The following is a 22759-nucleotide window of genomic DNA, read 5'->3' on the forward strand; positions in this document are numbered from 1 at the left end:
CCAAGTGATATAAACTAATGCCAGAACTCCAGAACCTTGCAATGATGATAATTTATTGTGCTTTGAATCCAGAAGACGTTGAAAAGTGTTCAAAGGATGAAACTCCTTTTGGGCTGAATACGTAAAAGTGAATAAATGAAATTACCGCTCCCAGGCGTTCCGCTGAAAGACGTCAATATAGGATATGGCTACCATAGAGAGCAATGCAAGCTTACACACGTCATGTGATGCTTTACACAACATTATCCAGCAGCTGTTGGGGTGATTTATCCCATTCTTCTTCTGTCAGTCACGGATAAGGGTGTCCTTGCTTATTGGAAGGTGTTGTCGACCAGCAAGGCTGCTCCCCAAAGCATCCCAAACATTTTCCATATGATTCAGATCTATAGAACGTGCTGGCTATCCAATGGGTTGAATATTTTGAGTGAGCTAGACACTTTTGGACGTGTAGTGCTAATGACGTTACGATGCCGTCCATGAAAACGAATTTATCACCCACAGCACCACAGATCATGTGAAAATGAGGCAGTAGAACAACATCATATATACGTCACTAACCGTCATAGTCTTGTTTGGAAGCACACGAGTGACGTACGACCATTGATCATAATCCTATCCATACCATGATATAACTTGTAGGATACTAGTCCTTTTATTTTCTGTTTTCCGGCTTCTATACTGTACCACTCTCGTGCCAGGTTAGTTGTCCACAATTAGATGACAGACTGAACCTGCTTTCATCTGAGAGGAATACACAAGCATAGTCAACTTCTCTCCAAATGCGACGCTGAAGACATCATCGTAAATGAGCAAAACACTGACTTGTTGACAATAGGACGTACAAAACAAGCTAATGGACGGATAGTCTTGTTGCTAACTCTGCTATTGCCATCTGTCCTTAGCAATTGTCCACCAGTGTAGAATCATGTGTACATGCCATGCACAGATATATTTGCTGTGAATATGCGCATTGTCTGATAAAAATTGTTAACTAATATCAATATTAACATTGATTAACTCCAAAAATCTGTAGATGAATTAATGGAAAAAGTTCAGTTTTTGTTTTAATGTAACATGATTGAGAGCAAAGGGCATTGTCATACTAAAAATTATAACAACCGACCATATATTGTTTTTCATGAATGCAGATTGCAAATAGATTTGAGTTGTGTGCGCAATATACAGTGAAGCTCCACAAATCCGCCGACCTGAAATCCGCCAAAATCCGAAATCCGCGTCGATTTTTCCCAAAACTTAATTTTGCCGAAAAATAATTTTTGCGAACGCAAAACTGCTAATTTGTCGCCAATAATCCGCCGCAAACGAATTTCGTCACATTAAGCTATCAATCACTGAATAAAAAGATGATCCCAATGCAAAAACAGTCACTAGCAAAATAGTTTTAGTTTTTTACATTTGGCGCAATGACTGAAAGATGTAAGCTCTAAGTCGCTCCTCTCCGATACATGTTTTCTTAGAATGGTTCCAAAGCGCTAGTTTTCGGCTTAAAAATATAATAATGTTCTCAAACATATTGCGGTGAAAAAATAATATTATGCTTTTCGGAGCGTTCTGTAGTCAGAACTTGGCAGTGGCGGATCCAAACTATGGATTTGGGAGGGGAACCTTTTTGGCTGTTATGTTTATGTTTTATATAAAACTACTCATTAAAAAAAATACACACACACAAAAAAAAAGCTTTACAACATATCCTCTGCTTGTTCAAGCTTTCTATCAAAAATTTTTATGTATTTAAAATTCTGCTAATATAATTCTCAGATAATAATTTAAAAAAGCGTTTTGTTCATTGTTGTATTTTTAAGTGCTTAAAGAAAATAATATTTGCGTTGCAGCAGTGGTTTAACGAGAAATTAATTTTAGAAGGGGCATTCTTAACATTTCCGTTATCTGACAGGGGGGGTCCGGGGGTTCTCCCCCGTAAAATTTTGGAAATTGTAGTTCTAAGAACTCAGTTTTTGACAATCTCTGATGTTACGGAGAGGAAATTTTCGGCGGGCTTTCTGCGGAAATTTTTAAAAATTGAAGTTTTGAAAACACTATTATAGGCGATATTTGTTGACGGTAGAGAAACAGATGGTACTTTTTGGGGTAGCCCCCGACCGATTGTTTGGTAAAATAGATCTAAATCGATCACCCCTCTGCCCAATTTTTTTTGAAATTGAAGCTCCAAAAATGCAGTTATAGACAAAATTTGATGATGTTACGAGCAGTCGGGTTCTGTGGCTCTCCCCCAAAAATATTTTGAAACTGAAGTCCTAGAAAACGAAGTTTTTAAGTGATATTCAATGATGGAGAAATTTAAACGATCTCCCCCTTAAATTTTCGAAATTGTAATTTTTTCATTTTCAGATTCCTACGGGAGCAATCAGGCCCTCGTCCGGAAATTTTTCGTAATTGACGTCTTAAAAACGTGAGTAGACCGTATTATTTTGTTACCGTCAGGTGTTCGGCAATTTTTCGAAATTGAAGCTCCAAAAAAAAAAAAAAAAAAAAAATCTTAAACGATTCTCGATGTTGTTAGAATGCGAGGTGTTAGGTAATTCTTCCCTGGAAATGTTTCGCAATTGAAACTCTAAATACGAGATTTGAGACGCTCTTTAAATATATGTGACTTCCGAAGCGTAGCATTAAAAGAAATAGGAGGTGTGTTATGTAACTTTCTGATCAATTTTCCGTCACGATTGAAAATTTTTATTTTAAGGATCTTTTCAAAAGAAATTTAGATTTTTTCGCGACATTCTTTTTTTTCCCTTATTAATATATCTTCGATTTCCAATGTACGTTCTACTCTTCCCTTTAAGTGTAAGAAATGTTTTTGAACATGGAAACCCCTCCCATGAAAAACATGGGAGGGGCACGGGCAATTCCCCTCCCTGGTTGCGCCACTGAATTGCAGAAGTTTTAAAAATAATGAGAAACTCGACACCAAATAAATAACCATAAACTCTACACCAAATATATACAAAACACAGTTTAAACAGGCTTGTGATCAAAAAGAATTATTTTAAAAGATTAATGAAAAACAAAGTACTACAAAAAGCAAATAAAACAATTAGGGAGATTAGAAATGGCCCTAAAGTGGATAAAGTGAATTAAGACTGGGAAGCTGTATTGTGCCATATCAATGAGTCTTTAAAATTAAGTACGATGAAAAATATTAACTCAGACCAAGAACTCGAATTTATTTTTTGTAGCCTTATAACTTAGCATAACAAATAAGGGCCATCCACGGAAAACGGTAATTTTGTCCCACACGTGACGCTCCATATAATATTTCATAAATAACAAATTTTTTTAAAAAAATACTAAACACTTTTCATAACGCATTTGATTCTTTGACTTACTTGGAGCTTTTTTCTAAGGCTAAAAGAGATGCAAAGTCCTCTTGGACTGTCCCTCCTACCCATAATTGGTACCAGGCGAAGTGCCCGGGAGGTGCATTATCTCTCAAGTGTGGTAGGCGAGATCAGACGACCATCACTAGGCTCATTAGTGGACATCTAAAATCATTGACTTATTGCAATGGAAAAAAGATTTTTCCAACCTGTGTGAAGTGTGCCGACCATCAGGCCACCTCCGAACATATACTGAATTGTCTGGGACTTTCAATGTTGGATTTTTGGCGGATCCAATGTTGGTGTTGGATTTTTTGAGAGTGACGAATTTCATGGACCTGGTTTAGCGCTGCTAAACACCGGAGATTTGCAACAGAACAACATAACGCATTCAAAAGGACCAAATATCCTTTCTGGGTCAGAAAAGACAAAGCATTTCTATCGTTTTCGAAAAATCTAAGAAAATGACACCACAAATGAAGAAAAGCTTTCATTCATAACTTTGAGTGTTGAAACATGCATATTTTTCTTATTGGGAAAGTTTGGTTTGAAATGACTAGAACCGCACTTTTCTTCGTTTGTGGTGTCATTTTCTTGGAATTTTCGACAACTACAGGAATGCTTAAATTGTCCTTTCTGACCCAGAACAGTTATTTTGTCCTTTTGAGTGCATTATGAAAAGTGCTTGATATTTTTAAAAAAAAAAAAAAAATCTGTTATTTTATTCTTCTTAGTGTAAATGTATTTCAGAAATAGAATAATTTTACCCTCACGAAACTTAACCTTACTTTTTCATATAATTGCTCGGTATTAAGAGGGAAAAAACTATATACGTGTCTAAAACTTTAAGCAGTTGGCACTAAAATTTAATCCTTGTTCTTCTCTAGGATTTAGGCTTGCTAATTTCATGCTTGCTTCAGAGAAGCCTTGATTCAAAATTTTCATTACGATTGCTTTTAACATTACTGTTGCATTAATTCCCTTCAAGCTATGAACAAACAGAAAAAATTAATCCTTAAAGTGTCTACATCTGGTGGTTCTACCCTACTCTGTTTTCTAAACAGTTTTAGGTTTACTTGGGATTTTTAGTTTTAGATATGGGCATTCTTCCAGTTCCCCTCGTTGAATCCACTTTCCCTCTCTCCTCGCTTTTCCCTACGCCTTTCTTCAAGTTCTATAAATCAGAAGAATTTTCCTGCACTCTGTTCTAAAACTTTTTAGGGACACATGAGATTTTTGGGCAAGGGGATCATTACCCTAGTTCCCCTCCGTGGATCAATCTGCCTCTGGTATTGTCTAATCGCTTCTCCAGGAGCCTTTCTTCAAGTTGGAGTTCTATAAAACAGAATTTTCCTGCTCTGTGTTCTAAAAATTTTTAGGTATTCATGAGACAATGTTTCCCTCCCTCTAAAATCGGGGAGGGGAACATTCCTCCAGTTCCCCTACGTAGATCCCCTTTTGCTGTTGTCTAATTGCTTTCCCTGGTTCTGTTTTCTGAACAGTTTTAGGCCCATTTCGAATTTTGTTTTCTGTGAACGGATGGGGGGGGGGGGGCATTCACGTGGTTCTTCCCTTTAGAACTGATTTTTAATTCTCTCCTCGCTTTTCCTGAAACCTTTCTTCAAGTTCAATTTTTAAAAAACGGAAGAATTTTCCTGTATTCTGTTCTGAAAAATGTTAGGTACGCTTGGGGTTTTGGAGGGGGAACGTTCCCCCAGTTCCCCTCCCGTGGATCCGCGCCTGGAACTTGGAGACTCTTAATACAGTACAATATTCAAAAGAAACTTAAGCTTAAACAGTACAAAAATTTGAAACAATCCTCAATCTCAGAAATGTTTTCAAAGTGTAAATAACCAGTATCAATTGTAAATATGTATATTAAATAATGTAAATAACTGTAAGTATGTTATTTTTATTTATTGTTTTTTTTTTTTAATATAAAGATACGGCCTCCTTAATGACCTGAAATCCGCAAAATCTAAAATCCGCACAACCACTTCTCCCAACTTGTGCGGATTTTTGATCATCCACTGTATTTCTATCTTATTTTGCAACTATTGTGATTAACAGATTGGTAAACAAGCATATGTCAAAGTTATAATTTTCCTAAACTTCAGTAGGAAACTCCGCTTTTTACTAACAGGACTTTCTTCTTTGTGCTTCATTCCAATTTTTATTGTCCCAAAAAAAATGTGCACTGCCTTTTTTTTTTTTTTTAAATTAAGCTCATGGTTTTTGTATATAAGTAAAATTTTTAATGATTAATCTCTTCACTTCTTGATTATTCGTTGTGGTATTTTACTAATGAGTATTGGCAAAACGTGTGTGTCTTCAGCTGAACCCTTCTAACAACTTGGTTTTCCGGGATGCTACTTTTCCATACTTCTGCTTTGTTGTTATTGTTAATTATTAATTACCCCTCTTACGCACAAAGAATTATTTTGAAAACCATTAAAAATTACTTGATTTGAAGAGCTGTTAGGCATATGGGAGTAACAAAATCTCTTTCAGCATATTTCAACAAAAAAAGAAAAGATATGTTGATTTATTTTTAGTTCTTTACACTTTTAATTCTTAGTGCTATGCCTGATTGTTAAAAAAGACGTAGCTGTTGTTTTCTTTAGTGTCTAGTTACCTTCTTTTTTGCTCAATCATGCCCCCCCCCCCCTAGATGGCGCTGACTCTTTCGGACCTTGACAATTCATGACTTTTCTGTGTTAAACCGATGCAACTATGATCTGCTCTTGAAATTGAACGGAATTGGTTTATTTTTCATTGGACGGGGGGGTCATCCATTTTAACCACGAGGCGCCGAACGGAACCCTGGCATCCACCAATCAATGGGAATGTAATGGAAAACAGGGATTCCCTGTAGCGCCCTCTTTGTTGGCCTGGGTTTAAGCGATTGTCACAGCCTAGTGGAGTCATGGCTCAATTTAACTTAAATCCTCGTTTGGAAAAAAAAGGTAGGAAAAAGTCACTCTTTCCTTTTGTAACTAAGTTTAATAAATACATCTAGATTTGTGTTAAAAATAAAAAATAGTTTTATTGTTTTGGTACATACTTCAGAATAAATATATACACATTTATTTTAAAAGAAATATTTAGTCTTTGTATTATTATTATTATTTATTTTTTTTCATAATTTCTATTCTCAAACTTGAAAGACAAGTCCATCTTACAGAGTTGTGCGCTTTGTTGACGGGTTTAGAACTTAAATTGCTTTTTCTCTCTATCTTCTTTCCAAAAAACCTCTTTCTCCATTTTAGTTGGCTGTATTTATATTTTATTCACAATATTTTTCAACTATGGAGAATTTTGCCGAAGTTCCAGCTGTAGCATAACCTCCTTAGGTTGCAGAAGACCCTGTCCTTTATAGAAATCTAGTGGTATCTAAAAGAAAGATTGTTAGAGTATTATTTTAATTCTCTTTCATAAAAAATTTATGAATAAATTTCCATTTCATAGTGATTGGGGAAAATAAATAAAATATTGTTTATCAGATCAAGATTGGGATTTCAGCTGTTTGTTATTCTGATCATTGATTTCAAAAGGTATGCATTTATAAGTAGGGGAATGTGGGGCAAAGTGAAATAATTAAGATGAATAAGCCCTTTCACAATGAACAAATTGGAAATTTGTTTTGAAAATTACAGTATGTAAAGAAAGAGCATTGTATTTTATAATAAAACTTGAATTGAATTTTTTTTATTTTTGACAGTAAAATTGTGCCTTTAAAAAAAAATAGAAAATGTCCACTTTTTTTTCATGGGGCGAAGTGAAAAATGAATTTTTTTTTTAATTTGTTTGGGAAAAGTATTTTTGAACAAAATAATGAGTAAATAAAAATCAATAAACGGAAAGATAATGAAACAAACTATTAAATTAATTTATTAATTACTACATGAGGAAAAATAAATGAGTGAGTAAAATAGTAAATGAATAAGAAAATAAGTGAAAGATTGAATTAATGAGTGAATTATTGAATGGAGGAATGTAAATAAATAAGTTAATAAATGAATACCTAAATGATTTAGTAAACAAAATGAGTTATTTCACTTTGCCCCACATGCTCTTGACTAATTGTGAAAAATATTTAAAATACAAATAAGCTAAATATTAACTAAATAAATACTGCACCGAATATCAGAAGGGCCCAATTAATATTTGAAGATAAGAGTTTTATCATTTGATAATATAAAAATAATTTTTTATTTACAAAAAAATATTACAACTTGAGTATAAATTTTTGAAAATTGTTTGTATTATCATGTTAGCAGCACCTGTATGGCGATGTCCATGCTAAAAATTTAAAGAATGTCCGTTGAGTAAAAAATCCATCCCTTCTGGTGAGAAATGATCATTTTTCTTCAACTAAAATGCATACACACATTTTCAAAAACCTATTAGAGTCTCTTTGGAATTTAAAACAATTCGCCACATGAAAAGATTAACCTTAGCTTTAAAACTCAAAATAATCCTTCAACTGTATAGTTCATCGCTTAACGCGCCAAGCAACCACGCTACCGTAATCCTGCCCTTTAGCGAGTGAAGTGGGTTTTTTTTCTGCAATTTAAAATGTTTTGCCAAATAAATAATACTGTAATGAAAACGTTATAAAGAACAATCACAATTGAATAATACAACAAATGAAATTATTTACTTAGATAAGTAACTATCTTCAACTATAAGAACAAAAACAAATGTTGTAGGAATAAGGAAAACAAAGCCCTATAGAAAAATCCTACAAAATCAAATTATGTACCTCAATATCGAAAAAAAAGGCATTCAAAAATCAGTTCGCTGACCACAACAGTCCCACAATACCGTAATTATCGACACTGTCAGCCAGCGCCCTCTCGAGTTAACTTACCCCGTCATCTATTGGTAATTCATAGAACTAAACTTACCCCACCATCTATTAGGAATTCATAGAACAAAAAAATTAATTAAACATATAATTTGCAATTACAAATGTTTCGGGAACGTGATTGAACATGATAAAAAGTATCCTATGTCCGTCTCCTGGTTCTAAGCTACCTTCCCACCAATTTTCAGTCAAATTGGTTCAGCCATTCTTGAGGTATAAATAGTGTAACTAACACGACTTTCTTTTATATTTAAAGATGTTTTGATTTTCAGAGGTAATTTTTTCTTGACTGAAATAGACTACACCTGTTACTACATAGTTAAAATATTACTATGTAAGTGGCACTAAACGCAGAGTAAATATTTCAAAATTTCACTTTACCCCACATTCCCCTACTCCTCCCCCGTTCTACTACTTGATTCTTCCTTATTAGATTAATTCATCTGTTTTAAGGTAGTCGTAAGTTGTTTCTCATCTGTCATTCAAAAGTACTCCTTGCTTGGTTTTAGAAATGAGAATTTTTGGAACTGATAAGGTGTCATCAGCTTGCGACATCCTCTAATAATTATTTTCCCAAAACTGCTGCCTAATCAGAATTAAAACAACATGATACAAATATGTCAGTAATAAGGTGCAAGTTAAAAATCACCAGAAAACTTCAATGATGATACCAATGGAATGGCAACCTTTGTGCAATAAGTTACATACACCCCCCCCCCCCCAAAAAAAAGCATTAAAATTACAAGAAAATAGCAATAAGAATAACTGGTGTGTTTTTCAAGGAAATTAGAAATCCCTTTTTCAGTGCAAAAAGTGAGCACATGGATGAAAATATATCCGAAAGAAGGTTTTACCAAATGAGCTTTCATCCATATACTATTTTTTTGTATGGAAAAAATGTTTGTTTGTACCCCCGAAACATGTGCCTGCAATTCCAATTGCTGTTGGCAGTTTCAATCCCTTTCGTATGTTCTCTGTAATAATATTGCTGGGTACAGTAATTTGACCATACATTTGTGGAAAAGCTTCACTAACCTTTAATTATAATATCTATTTGCTGTACTTTGATTATGCTTTGCTCACGATGATTATTACTTTTCTTTATAGCCAACTTGGAGACAGACTTCTGAGACTAAATCTCATAACCAGAGGTGGCGATTGGGATTGAAAAAGAGGGGGGGGGGGAGGGGAGAGAAAGAAAAAAAAAGACAGCTGAAAGACTTTAGCGGCAGTAAAAAAATGAAAGGAGAAAAAAGTAGAAAATTTTGGTAAGGCTGATTTTGAGAGCGTATGAGTGTTAAATGATGTAAATCTAACAGCTTAACACACGTTTTTCTTCAGATTTTGATGAATTATGTACATAATAACTCTCCCCGAAGAAACACTTGGGCATGAGTTAGACTTACATTAATTACCCCCAAAGTATTTTGAGATGTCACAAACACTTGGTGATAATTTCATTAAGCAAGTATGGCTTGTTTAAATAAAACAACTGATTTATTAATATCTAAACAATGAATACATAATATTAACTAAAAGTTACTGCTTATGCAAAATAATGTTTTGTAAACAGATATACAAAGTAAAACAAGTAAATATGATCAGAAAATTTTATTTTGGCTATTGGATATTGTTAATTGACCCTCAAAACTAAAAAATTCACCATCGCCGAATTTTAAAACACCGTGGTTGATTTTTAATGAATTTTTAAAAATCCACGCGCAAAAGTGCGCGCTTCTGAAACGTCACGAGCCTACGTCACAGGGCGCGAATGGGCAGCCTTCCGCCGAAGATCCCTTGTTTTCGCTAGGAACATTTTGAGCGCGCTGATGTTTTTATTTTTTAGAAATTCAATAATCCTTTTGAACACACTATGGAGACCGGATTCGTTAATGCTGCACAATCTAAATAATCTTCCTCATGTAACATCAATGATGATATTCGAATATTTCCGAGAGGATGAGAGGTTTAATGTTCCAGAAACGCGAGGAGATAAGCCTTTTACGTTTCGTCTTCGAAGTCGAATGCGTGATCTTCGGCTTCTCCCCTATCGGAAGAGGGCATGACGTCACTTCCTATGCCATTTGACGTCACAAGCGCTTGAACTTTAAAAATTAATTTAAAAAAAACTGCTTATCGTATCGCAAAAATTTTTTCACCTATGATGTTCACACATGTTACTCTATCATATAAAAATAAAATTGAAAAATCGAAAACTTCCCTATTGGAAAATGAAATAAATAAATGAACCGTAAAAGGGGGACCGCCCCCCCCCCCCCCCGAGTCACGGCCACTGCTCATAATCATCTAGTGCTCACCAGCGCCTAAACTAACAAAAAGTTCCTTCCATGTGTTTTTGAGTTGATATTGTAAAGATTTAATTGACTTACCTTTGTTTGAGGACTTTTCTTGAATCTAAAAGTTCTGAGGACATAGGCCAGGCAAACTTTGATCTCCATCAGAGCGAATCGCATGGCTATGCAGTTTCTGGGCCCTGCGCCGAATGGCAAGAATGTGTATTGTTCTCGAAGAGCTTTCGACTCGGCATTGAATCTGATATAGGAATAGAAAAGTTGTGATTAACGTTACGTTATTTTCAAAATTTAGAAAATTCTCGAAAACTCGCGTAAGCTGAACATTATGTGTTATTTTGGTTTAAAATGTTGTTATGTATGGATATTTATGTAATTGTAGAGTCCTATAGACACAAATCAAACCCTGAATTGTAGAATAAGTAGCGACACGTCCCATCTTGGGGTTAAACGATGCTTTCTTCCTATGTCTGCTCTGGTGAAGTACTGTGTTTTGCTTCTTGATTGTGGTTTCTTATTAACGCTATGTTAATCCACAATGCAAGAAGCACCTCAACCAAGAAGCAAAACACGCTACTTCATTATAGCAGACTTAGGCAGAAAACGGCATTAAGCCCCAAAATGGCGGACGACCCGCTACGTAAACTAGGATCTAAGGCTTTAGACACAAAGAGAGGTTGCTCATAAAGCATCACTTTGGATTAAAAGTGCCCTATCTTGGTAGGCATTGTTCTTTAATAAAACAGACAATGAAATTTTGTTTCAAAAAGTTTTCAATGTTTCTATAATAATGAGAGTTACCTGTCTGGATCAAATTTTTCTGGATCAGGATAGTATTTGCTGTCTCTGTGCAGAGAATAAACTGGTATGCTTATGATCATGTCCTTGGGAACTTTGAGGTTAGCCTCTTCAATAAAGTAATCTTCATTGGCTTTTCTTTCCAACCTATAAATAATGAGAAAATAAATGAAATACATTTTTAGAAAATCAAATTAGAAAATTTATGCAATTCGAAAGAATAATAATCTGAAGTTAATATAAAATTGTCATAAAAAGTAATACATGAAATTTTCTACAAGTATAACTTGTTGCTTGGTACTCCATTTAAAAATATAAATGTATAATAGAAAAATTTAGAGAATAATAAGATGTATGCCGTGCTTAAAATAAAATTAAAAATATAAAACCGAAGACAATATAAGTTGAAGAAAACATTTTTTTTTTTAACTTTCAAAAAAAAAAAAAAAAGAACCAGGTCAGAAAGCGTTAAAGAGCATTTTTCTGATGGTACAAGCAGTTGATTCTTTCTTTTTCTTTCTTTCTTTCTTTTTTTTTTTTTTTTTTTGGAAGTGAGAAGAACTGTACAAAATAATAATTTTCTCTATTTTTATTATTTGTTTAAAATTGAACTAAAGATTAAACAATGACTACAGAATTAGTAATAACATAACTATTTTTTTAAATAAAATTATGTTTTTCAAATACTTCCTTGTGGAAACTGTTTGAAGAATTTCTGCTTCGGAATGCACTTAACGTTAGCTGACAAAGGCAGAATTTTAGGTTTATTAAAGAAATTTCATTTTCAGGAAAAATTTCTTGCAATTTACCTGATAGCCGGAGGACACATTCTTAAAGTTTCAGATATCACGTTATCCAAATATTTCATGCTCTGAACTGCTTCGTATGTTAATTCCCCCTGCAAAAAAAAACGGAAAACAAATAATAGTCGAATCATAAATGCTATCTTACAAAGTCGGATACAAATTTAGTATTTTATTCTCTTCCTTGGGAAATACGTGCGTTTGAATATCCTATGATTCTTGCAGTTTGTTTAAGATATGTTTCCATCGTTTATTAATCTTCTTTCATCGAAAAGTAGTTAAAATCATTGGAGTGATGACTTCTAATAATTTCAGAGAAATTGCGTAATCTCTAAATTTGACAAAAGTTTTGAGTAAAACGCATTTAAAGATAGGTAGCTTTCCTCGGTAGGCTTTCATTAAGTTTTTTTCTAAATCATGCTGTACAGCAGCATCTACCAGGGCTACTAGTACTATATCTTGCCCAAAGACAGAAGAGAGGTTCAGCTACCATTTATACTGATTATCTCTTAATTTTTAACTTTGCTACTTACATCCCTTTGTTTCTTTCTGCCTCAAGTGGAAAAAAGTTTCAATCTGCACGATGTGAGCTTCATCCCAAAAGGCATCACGCATGAAGATGCGGAAAAATCTGGTTAATGATGAGAAGAGATATTGTATACTTCCTAAAAACCATGCCAATACTTTTAAATGTATGAAAAGTTTTCTTGTCTTTCATTCCGCTCTACATAAGACGATTTTTTTTTCTTTCCGGTCTTTTCGGAGTTTTTAAACGGAACACCAACCGTAATATGCTCTTAAAAGTAACTCAATAGTTTCAGAAGACTTTTAATGTCAAATGAACTAAGAACATCCTTTCACACAGCTGGACTGATTAATTGGATTTTGCCAATACATAGCCAATTTTCCACGCAAACATGATCGCATTGATTTTCAAGGGTGGGGGTCTGGTGGATGCTATATACTTAGGAGTTATTGCTAGAGTATGCCCTTTTATTTGTGTGTGTGTTTTTTTGTCAGGCAAAGTTTGGCTAATAGTATTTTGATTTCAATAGTGCTTTTTGATATCAATAGTATTTTGATTTTAAGAATACGAAGAAAAGTTTCACTTACGTTATGTGCTTTAATAGTGTCCTCAAGCTCGCCTATTAATTTCTCTTGCACGTCTTCATTTAAAGCAAGCATATAGCTCGCAAAAGACAAAGCCGATGCTGTTGTATCGTATCCGGCGAGGAAAAAGATGCAACATTGAGCCACAACTTCAATTGGAGACAAAGCTGAAATACAAATATCAAATACAATGGCAAGAAGCAACTGATGGATTTATGTATTTATTTTAAACATAATTTCAATAAGAGTGGTTTAAGTCATCCTATCATAGTTTTGAGCAAATGGCAGGTTTTGTAAAAATACCTGCATCTTGTAAATTTTAATTCCAGGAGAAGGATTTGCATTTAAACATAGTGTATTGCGTAATTTTTGCGTTATGTATCAATTTTAAAATTTAAGAAATAGTTTGGAAATCTCAGATATTTTCAAAGAAAGTGCTAATGTACGCAATGACAGAACCCAAAACTCTTAAATCCAGTCGAAGAAACGGGAAAACCAGTCGCGTAAAGGAAATAAAACAATTTAGGAGTCAAGAACATGGAGATGCAATTTAATTTATCAAGCATTGTGTCAAAATTTAACATGAATATAATGGAGGTCCAGCATAATGTAAAGTTACAATTGAAAAAACAAATAGAGTTTTTTCACTTGAAGAGTTTTTTTACTTAAACACTTGAAGAATTTACACAATAAGAGTGTGTCAAGACAATTGTGGTCCAAGTCCAAAACCGTCTTTCTGCGGCTGTTATTTGCTTTTGCAATCTCAGCTGTATACTTTTCAGTGTTGGGGGATAGCTGTAATCATGAATGAATTGTGAGATTTAAAGCAAAAAGAAAAGTAGAAACGATTTTTGCTTCTAAGCAGGTTATTTACCGATAAGATAGGGTGGAGTTGCTAACACTGATTTTATCATTTATTTTATCACTGAGTGGTTTGAAGATTTTATAGTGTTATGCTGGTAAAAACTCTCAGTTTCTGTTTCATATGCAAGTGTTGTTAAACTTGATGCCCTGCGTGGTTCAGGGTTGCCAAAAGATTAGTTTGGGCTCATAAAATTTCCAAGATCTTGGCAAGAAAACCCGAGCTTATACAATTTTTTCACTTTTTTTTTTTTCTTTTGTAATTGTTACTATTGTAGTGGGTTGATTACCAATCTCAAAAATGACAACGTTAAAATGTATAAAACTAAAATTGATCTCTCAATAATTATTTCTTTTTGGAACAATTTCTTAAAAAATGGAGTAGAAATCGTTGCTGGAAAGGGAAGAAAAGGTTTTAAAAATGTCGTCATGCAATTATGCTGATAAGATTAACGTCAAAAGGAGTAGTTCCAGGGCTAGAGCTGAGATTCTCCCTCCCCCTTCCCAACGCAATACTTACAGCACGTGCATAAAAGAAACCTCCAGTCTAGATTGGTTAGTTAAAAAAATTATACCATTCAGTGGAAATATTATGTTGTATCATCCTAAAATTTAGAATACTTGCATCTTTTTCTTCAACAAGGCCCAAAACCTAAGATCTCTCTTCAAAACATCAAAACATAAGATTGGGGGGAGGGGAGGGGGGAGAGACTCAAGCTTTGGGAGGCATGAATCTTTTTTTTTTTTTTTTTTTTTTTTTGACATAAATACAGCTCGTTTTACAAAATGGAACAAATTATTAGTGGGAGCATAATGTTCATATTTTTGTAATTTTGTTTTAGAAGTTTTTAATCAAATAAAAAGTCAAAGTTCTGTCTCGCAGTTATTGGTTTGCAAAGCAATGCATCTTCATATCACAGCAAAGGGTATTTTGGAGGAAATAGGATATACCTGGATTTAAATTTCAATAATTACTACTGTCGAACCACGGATTGCATGGAATTTTCAAACGTCCAGAAAAGACATGTGAATAAGGGGGAAAGGTAAAAATTTGATGCGCATGTTCCGCTTATTTGAATGAGACTGCTTCTGCAAAAGCTGACATCGCTAAAAAATAATAGATTTGTCCATTTCCGGCTGTAAAACGGATGTTTGTCTTTCCATACAATCCGTGGTCAGACAGTTACCAGCAGAGAGTCATAAGAGTGCAATGAACCGAAAATATTGCTTTTAAATTAACAATATGATGTATTTAAGGGTTAAATTTTATGAACTTAAAGATATACTGCCTTTTACTTGCCTTCAGAAAGAAAAGAGAAAAAAATGATAAGCAAGTATTTCGAAGAAAATTTATCCTTACACTTTTTTGAATATGAATTCTTGAAAAGGTCACCATTCATATTCTCAGTTTCGTAATTACTGAGGATGTCGTTTCCTTTTTCTACAGTTTCTGATGTATTATCCTCAGCTTCTTTGGATGCATCCAACAACAGCTGCAAAAAGTCGTTTCTCGTCTGAAAGTAAAAAAAAAAATACCTATAATTTACTCACAGTTTAGAATGGCTCAGTAAAAACATTATTGAAAGTCCTTGCTTTAAAAATCCCTTCAATTGATAATTTCAAACTTGATAAGTGGGTTAAAAATAGTTCATATTTCTTGAATGGTCTTACTTTTCCGGACTTTTTCCTTTCTTCGATGAGCTGTAGTGTCACATCCCGGAAAAAGTTCAAGCCTTTTTGTGGAAACACTTTAACTTTGAAGAGCTTCATCAGCCGTGGAAACAACACTGAAAAAAAAAATATATGCATTCAAATCATTGCTATTACTATTCATGCAACGTAACAGATTGATACAAATTACAGAACTCTCATCAAGTAGACTAAGAAGGTAAGATAGGCTAAGTTTAGTGAGACAAAATTGCTTTGTAATGAAATTAAGCTATTGCTGCTAAATTCTTCATTGGGAGGAACTTTAGCATTTTAACATCATGCTAATAAAAAGTGTTTGATTAGAGTTTCATAAATTTATTAGAATTTTATATGCGTACTGCAAGCTTTTAACAACTTTTTTTGCTGTTAATCATTTTTTATTACTCATTATTCGTCCTAGAAAGCCGAGGAATTTTATGATTTACGAAATTTCAATTTAACTTGACAGAATGGTGCTGCATAAGAAAAATTATATTAATGAAGAAAAAATAAATGAAAACCTGTCATACCATAAATATTTACTATTTATGTATACTTTAACGTATGTGCTCGGGATACATTGGATTGACAAATATGTATCATTCAGGGTGAATGGTTAGAGAGTTGTTGTAGGCTAGTTTCCGTATTTGCGCATTGTTAATACAATTTACAAACTGAGATTATCATCTAATCCCGATCTAATATAAACTACACCCGAATACTGAAAAAAAAAAATAAACATGATTTACTTACAATACATAACAAATCTCCAGTTAATGCCTTTCGAAAACACACTCCGAGCCATGTTTACGAATTCATTCTTTGGGTCGTTGTGAGAATCTATTTTTGTAGAAAAAGCCGAGCTAGCTATTACATCCATGGTGAAAGCTCCATAAAGTCTGAAACGAAACAAAATTTAGTGTTTGTTATTTGATTTTACTGCTGCTACTATTGTTACTGAACATAAGCTGTAACAGTTTCTTATAATTGTTTTAAGGCTCCTGCTACACTATTATTATTATTATTGATGATATTAATTTGAACTATTATCTCGTCACTTCTAACTTCACTAAATTAATACCGTTTCCTACAGATTGTAATTTTCAAAAAGTTATTTTTGATATGCAACTCAGTATGAAATAGTGAACTTGAAGTAGTTAATACGAAAGATACACAACAAAGAATAGACGTACAGGAAAGTAATGTGGTTGAAGATCAGATTTTTTAGATATGTAACGCTATTGATTTCTTCATCTTTTCTTGCTATAATAATGTAGCATTAAATTTTAAATTTTGATTATTATGTTTTATAGTAAATTTATAACATGGTTTCTAGTTTATCATATTGAATTCCTTCACCAGCGTTCACGATGGTGAAAAATAGCCCTTGAGGCACATAATCGAATTGTACCGAATCATTTAGTGTAAAGAGTAAAGAACTTAAATAATATTTAGTTGTCAAATAGAATTTTATGTTCAAATTCATGTACCTTTTAACATCGACAGATTCTCCTTTCTGGGCAGCCGTCGTAAAATTTTTCACAATGGTTTGTGCACATTCTTCGAAAATACTCATCATCTGAAATATTTTTTATCCATATTAAGGGGTCACAGTACCTTTCAAAACATTTTTTTAAAATTTAAGTAAATTTAATATTTTTTTGAAACCATAACATGCGTACTTATTTTGTAATCAATTATTTATTTTCAAAATATAAAAATATTGCCTATTTTTTTTTAAATTCAAAAAATTGAGAAAAATTTCAATTTTTTAAAATACCTAAGGCTTTTTTATTTTTGCACTAATTAAAAAAAAAGTTTTTTGCTAAATGATCACTATAATCATCTCTAAAAATCTGTGCATTCATTTGGTTATAAGTTTATTTAAAAAATTTCTGTGATTAATTATGTAAGAAATCAAAGTTTTTTTTTAAAAAATTTGATTTTTAAAGGTTTAACATGCTCTAAAAATTTTAGTAATTTATAAAATGCTTATCCAATGCACAGTTTCGTCAAATATGTTATCCCAATTGCAAAAAGTATTACTTTAAAGCTGTATCTTTAATAGAAAAAAATCCTTAGGGATTCTAATGACATGAAAACACAAAAAAAAAAAAAAAAACCATCATCGAGAAAAAGCCATTTAAAGTTTTTCTTTTGCATAAGAACACATAGCGAGCATGGCCTAAAACCGCTCATAACTTTTTAAATATTTGAACTAAAGCAATGAAACTTTTCCACTGTATTCAGAATAGTTTTTAGTTTTGAAATAAGCAATAAAATTTTTTTTGATCGTTTCATCATTTTTGAGGTACCCCTTAATGATTAAAATTGTAATAAACAAAGATACCAGAAATGAATACACGTACAGATATGATTTTTCACTTTACTCTGCAGTCTGCATATCATACAGTAAAAATCAGTGTTTACGAGTTTTTTCCAGGCATATAAGCCGCTGTCTGCTTAAGATCTTTCTTAACCAGAAATATCCTGAGTGGAACACAGTCTACAAGCCCAACTTGTATTATTGATGCCAGTCATTAGAGCCTTAGTCCTTATTGCGACCTCCAGTGTATTATATACCGAACTTTTCGGTTCTTGTATTAGTTTTCATGAGACGTATTAAAACGACATCTTGTTTTCGAAAGTTAAAAATGAAATCGAATGGTTACAATGCATTAAAAGCAGAGTTTTGATTCTCACTAACGAAAATGAGTTCTTATTTGTAAAATGCGAAAAATTCGCAATGAATATGGCTACAATGTTTCTCTCCAGGAGAGCCCACCCTTAGACCATTGAGATGATCTAACACTGTAAAAACGATTCAGAAACGTTCCTGGAAAATAATGGGCAGCTGATGTGCCCAATTTCTTCCAGTAACATATCTTACAAAAACCAGGAACATTTTCCGCTAAAATTCAGTAACCTTCCTGAACTATTCAGAAATCTTCCCGTTTACAGCCAGTCGTGTCTCTGGAATCTTAGCCTAAGCTTAGGTGGGTATACTATAATAGTTTGGAACCTCACTGCGTTCCGAGGAAAGCTCTAAAAGCAGTATTGCAAACAAGGCCAAAGCTAAGAAAGAATTGCAAGTAAGTACCAAGAATTTTACCCTGCAAATCTTGCTAAGCTACGTAGTCCATAGACTTATTTGCGCCCTTTGGACGATTTATCAGTCCGGACGGGCCGCATTCGAGCTATACCGGATACACTTTATAAATACGCTCAGTTAATCTTTAAACTGGGAGCTAAACATATTTTTTGCAACAGTTTGAAGTTTGATTTCGTGCGACTTGTAGCAATTCAGGAAACTTTTTGACAAGGATACTTGGTTTTTCCAGGAAGTGCGTAAAAACCATTGAAATCCCGAAATGTTACACGGAAATACCCAGTAACGTTTCGGAATTTTTTTACAGTGAAGATCATCAATAACCTAAGTGCCCACCCAGAGGAAAGAGGTTATGTCGCAGACTGCGCCATTGAAATTTTTAAGGGGGGGGGCGCAGACCCGGATCTATAAATTTTGGGTCTCTCTGCAACAAAATCTGTAGGGCGCCTCCAGTGAGGCCAGAAGTGTATATATGCAACGTTAATAAGTCTTGGTGCTAGTTTTTTTTTTTTTTCTTCCAATTTCTTGGCCTGGTAGGGTAGTGTTTTAAAGGGTTTTCTTTTTCGGGGGTCTCACTCTTGGGGGGTCTTGGTGGTATTTATGGGAGGGCTGCGCATTTGCACTTGGGCTTCAATTTCAATCTTCAATTAAAATGTAATCTTGAATAAACTAGAAGCATAACAAATTGAATTCAAATGTATTTCATTTACAATGCTTTAAAAAAAAAAAAAATCCACACTATATTTTTAAACAATAATTTAGTTATTTATTTACTTTTTGCTAATATAAGGATTCTGATGCTCAATAGCTTGGAAAAAATATAATTTATGTTTGTATTCAATAATTTATAAAATTAATTTTGAGTTAATGGGGCATATGCCGCATGATTCTAAAACTGTTAAATTTCGCATAGTTTTGAGTAATATAATATATTACTACAAAATTGATATGATACATACTCTTTTGATTTTTCCAGTAGAAAATGTCGGAGATACTATAGTACGAACTCGCTTCCAATCTTCTCCGTTTAACACTTGCATCATGTTTTCAAAGATGGGATCTCCAGTACTAAAACCCTAGAAAACGACGGATAAAAATTGGAATCGAGAATAGATAATTGCTTTTAAGCACATAACAACTAAAAAATTGTTACTAAATTGCCTGTCACATGTGTTGCAAGAAATATACAGAAGTTTTGAGCCTCGCCATAAGATCATCCGCTTATAAGGTTACCCCTCACAAGAAGTTACTTCAGAAAAGTCCCAATGGATTTAGTAGAGAGTTCTGTATATTTTTTTCGCGTTTAGCCATTACACCATCTTTACACCCGCTCGTTAGATAATTTAAAAAATATTTCTTGAAAAAAACAACAACTTTTTTTTTTTTCAAGAAGTAATCAGTAGAATTTCCCCAAGTGATTGTTCAGAAAGAACAAGGATCATTACAAAAGGCAATCCAAAGGCAACACCTCCTCTTTCCTTTCCTGTATTTGTTTGTAGTTTATTCAATTTATCGTCAAAAAAAAAGTATAAAAAATGCACCACTTGCCTATATACTTCAATTCAAATCTCTCCCCCCTTACCCCTCCACCCCCCGAAAAAAGAGGAATGGGTGCAACAAAAAACTGGTCTCGTTTGAGCTATCATTTTAGAAGAAAGAGCAAAACTCTGTATTAAAATAAATCCAAGTTATTAATTTTTTTAAGAGAAATTCTAAAATTACAATGAAACAAGTTTTTCCTAATCTGTTTTAAGAGTTGGATTTTATGCAAAAAAAATCTTTAAATATGTTGTAATGCCAATTTGATTACAGGTTTTTTTTTTTGAATCAGCGTAACAAAATACGTCATTAGAGAGTGTCCATCAAAGATGTCATACTTTTGTTCAGCATTTGACCCCCTCCCTCCTTTGTGACAAGTGTCACACTTCACCATACCACCTCCTCTCCAACCCCCCGTCACATGTCACGCTATTCTTTACAAACATATTCTTGTGAAAAATGTTTGATGTCACGCTTTTCGTTACCCCTCCCTCCTCCTTGTCACAAACTGTCACAATTTTACGAACCCTCCTCCCCCTCAAAGCGTGACATCATTTTTGGACCTTAAGTGTTTTTTTTTGTGCATTCAGGAGCATCATATAGTTAATAATTGCAATAAGTAGTTAAACAAAACAAAGAAACCAATCTAACAACTAACTATTTCTGTCAAAGACTTTTTCTTGTACAGATTGTTTAAACTACCTACTTAGAATACGAGTATCATGCATCTAAAAATTTCCATAGATGACGTTTTCTTTTGATCAGATTCCACTCCGCTTATAAGAACGTGCGTAAAGGGGCTCCGACGTCAATGCGTAAACTTACCCTGTCTCCAAGTAAAAGAGAGAGAGGGGATAAAATTCTGCAAATTTTTATGCATTTGTTCTTTCTTAACGAAGTATTATTTGTTCGCAATAAGCTTCAAAACGTTCAACACAAAATTTACTCAGCTTGGTAAAAAACAGATTTTCCTTTCCGCATGCTAAACCGAAGCTCGACTGGAGCTCTAAAACTTGTGAGAATATTTGCTAGGGAGCAGCATCAATCTGTTATGACTTTTGGCTCGCTAGTTATAATTCGTTTTGAGAAAAGGGCACTGCGTAAGCGTGCCCCGGTCTACCCTACATTTCTTTTTCCATGATGCAGAACCAAAATCAATCTATTGATGCAAAAATTTGGCTTCAAAAGCACGAACTAAACGAATATCATTGGATAAAAGTAGTGGAAAGATTTCAAAATGGTATTTTCATTACTAGAGGGTGAGATGAATGACTTTTTCGTGTACATATATGCACCATGTTTTTATTTCTTCCATTTCCTTGATCGCTCCCTTTCCCTTTTATGAAAGTTAGTTTCAAGTGTAAATTCGAATGTATTTGTGTTATGAATAATTTATTCCAACCATCAATAGGATAACATTTTATGATATAGGTATATTAAATATTTGTATCAAATGTATTGAATTTTGACGAAAACTTTTTTTTGTTAGTATGTATAACAAATGGTAATTTGCAGTCACCGGTATTAGTTTCTTGTCCTGCCTCGCTATTTTGATTTATATTTGGCAAGATAATATTCAGAAATTATATAGTGCCTTGAAAATTTGTATAGTGGAAAGACATGATCAACTGGAACATATTTTCCGATACTAACATAAGGATAATCGTAAAGAATTTTGAAAGAAAAAAAAAAGAATGAAAGAAACTTTTAAGATCGAATCTAGTTAAGTTCATCGTAAATTTCGAAACAAAATCCTAATAAAAAGCAAGCATAACCCTATACTGATCAAGAGAAAATCGTTGAAGATGACGTTAATATAAGAAAAGTAAGAGGAAGTACAACTAGCTATATATTGAATAATAATATTTTTTAAAATAGGACACACACACATACACACAAAAGGATTTATCCGAAAGTAACACGCAAGAGATTTAATTATTTGAAGATGGAAGACTTCTCGGAGGCAATTAGAGGACGTGTATCGCGCATTGTTAACAGTACCAACGTACCACCTACCACCCACCTACGTGAATTCAAAAAAAGTATTTTCAACTGCAGGAAAATGGTGCACTAAAATGAGTTTCAGGCCTAGAGACAATGCAATAGATGCATTATGTTTCTTACTATTATTGATTTTTAATTATGACATTTGTTCCTTCATTTTATATTTGTCCAGTATACGTTTCCATACAATTTTCGCACAAAATTTTGAAATGTGGCAACGAAGCAATATGTTTTCAACTATTTTTTGAGAAATTTCTAATACCGGTATTAATACGGTTATTCCGGTATCAAAAAATACCTAATACCGG

General features: G+C 33.5%; 1 protein-coding gene across 1 annotated transcript in view; it reads right to left on the bottom strand.

Annotated features, from left to right (window-relative positions):
- Positions 1-6387: 6387 nt before the first annotated feature.
- Positions 6388-22759, bottom strand: part of LOC129223072 (uncharacterized) — a 64669-nt gene continuing 48297 nt past the window's right edge. The window contains exons 19-28 of the mRNA XM_054857638.1: positions 19868-19984; positions 17290-17378; positions 16553-16698; positions 15782-15897; positions 15471-15624; positions 13253-13416; positions 12146-12234; positions 11340-11483; positions 10617-10779; positions 6388-6749 (exon numbers count right to left, since the gene is read on the bottom strand). Of these exons, the coding sequence (XP_054713613.1) occupies positions 6663-6749; positions 10617-10779; positions 11340-11483; positions 12146-12234; positions 13253-13416; positions 15471-15624; positions 15782-15897; positions 16553-16698; positions 17290-17378; positions 19868-19984 (1269 nt within the window). The 3' untranslated portion in view covers positions 6388-6662. The remainder of the gene's footprint in view (positions 6750-10616; positions 10780-11339; positions 11484-12145; positions 12235-13252; positions 13417-15470; positions 15625-15781; positions 15898-16552; positions 16699-17289; positions 17379-19867; positions 19985-22759) is intronic.

This window comes from Uloborus diversus, chromosome 5 (assembly GCF_026930045.1).
Source record: "Uloborus diversus isolate 005 chromosome 5, Udiv.v.3.1, whole genome shotgun sequence".
Lineage (NCBI taxonomy): Eukaryota > Metazoa > Arthropoda > Arachnida > Araneae > Uloboridae > Uloborus > Uloborus diversus.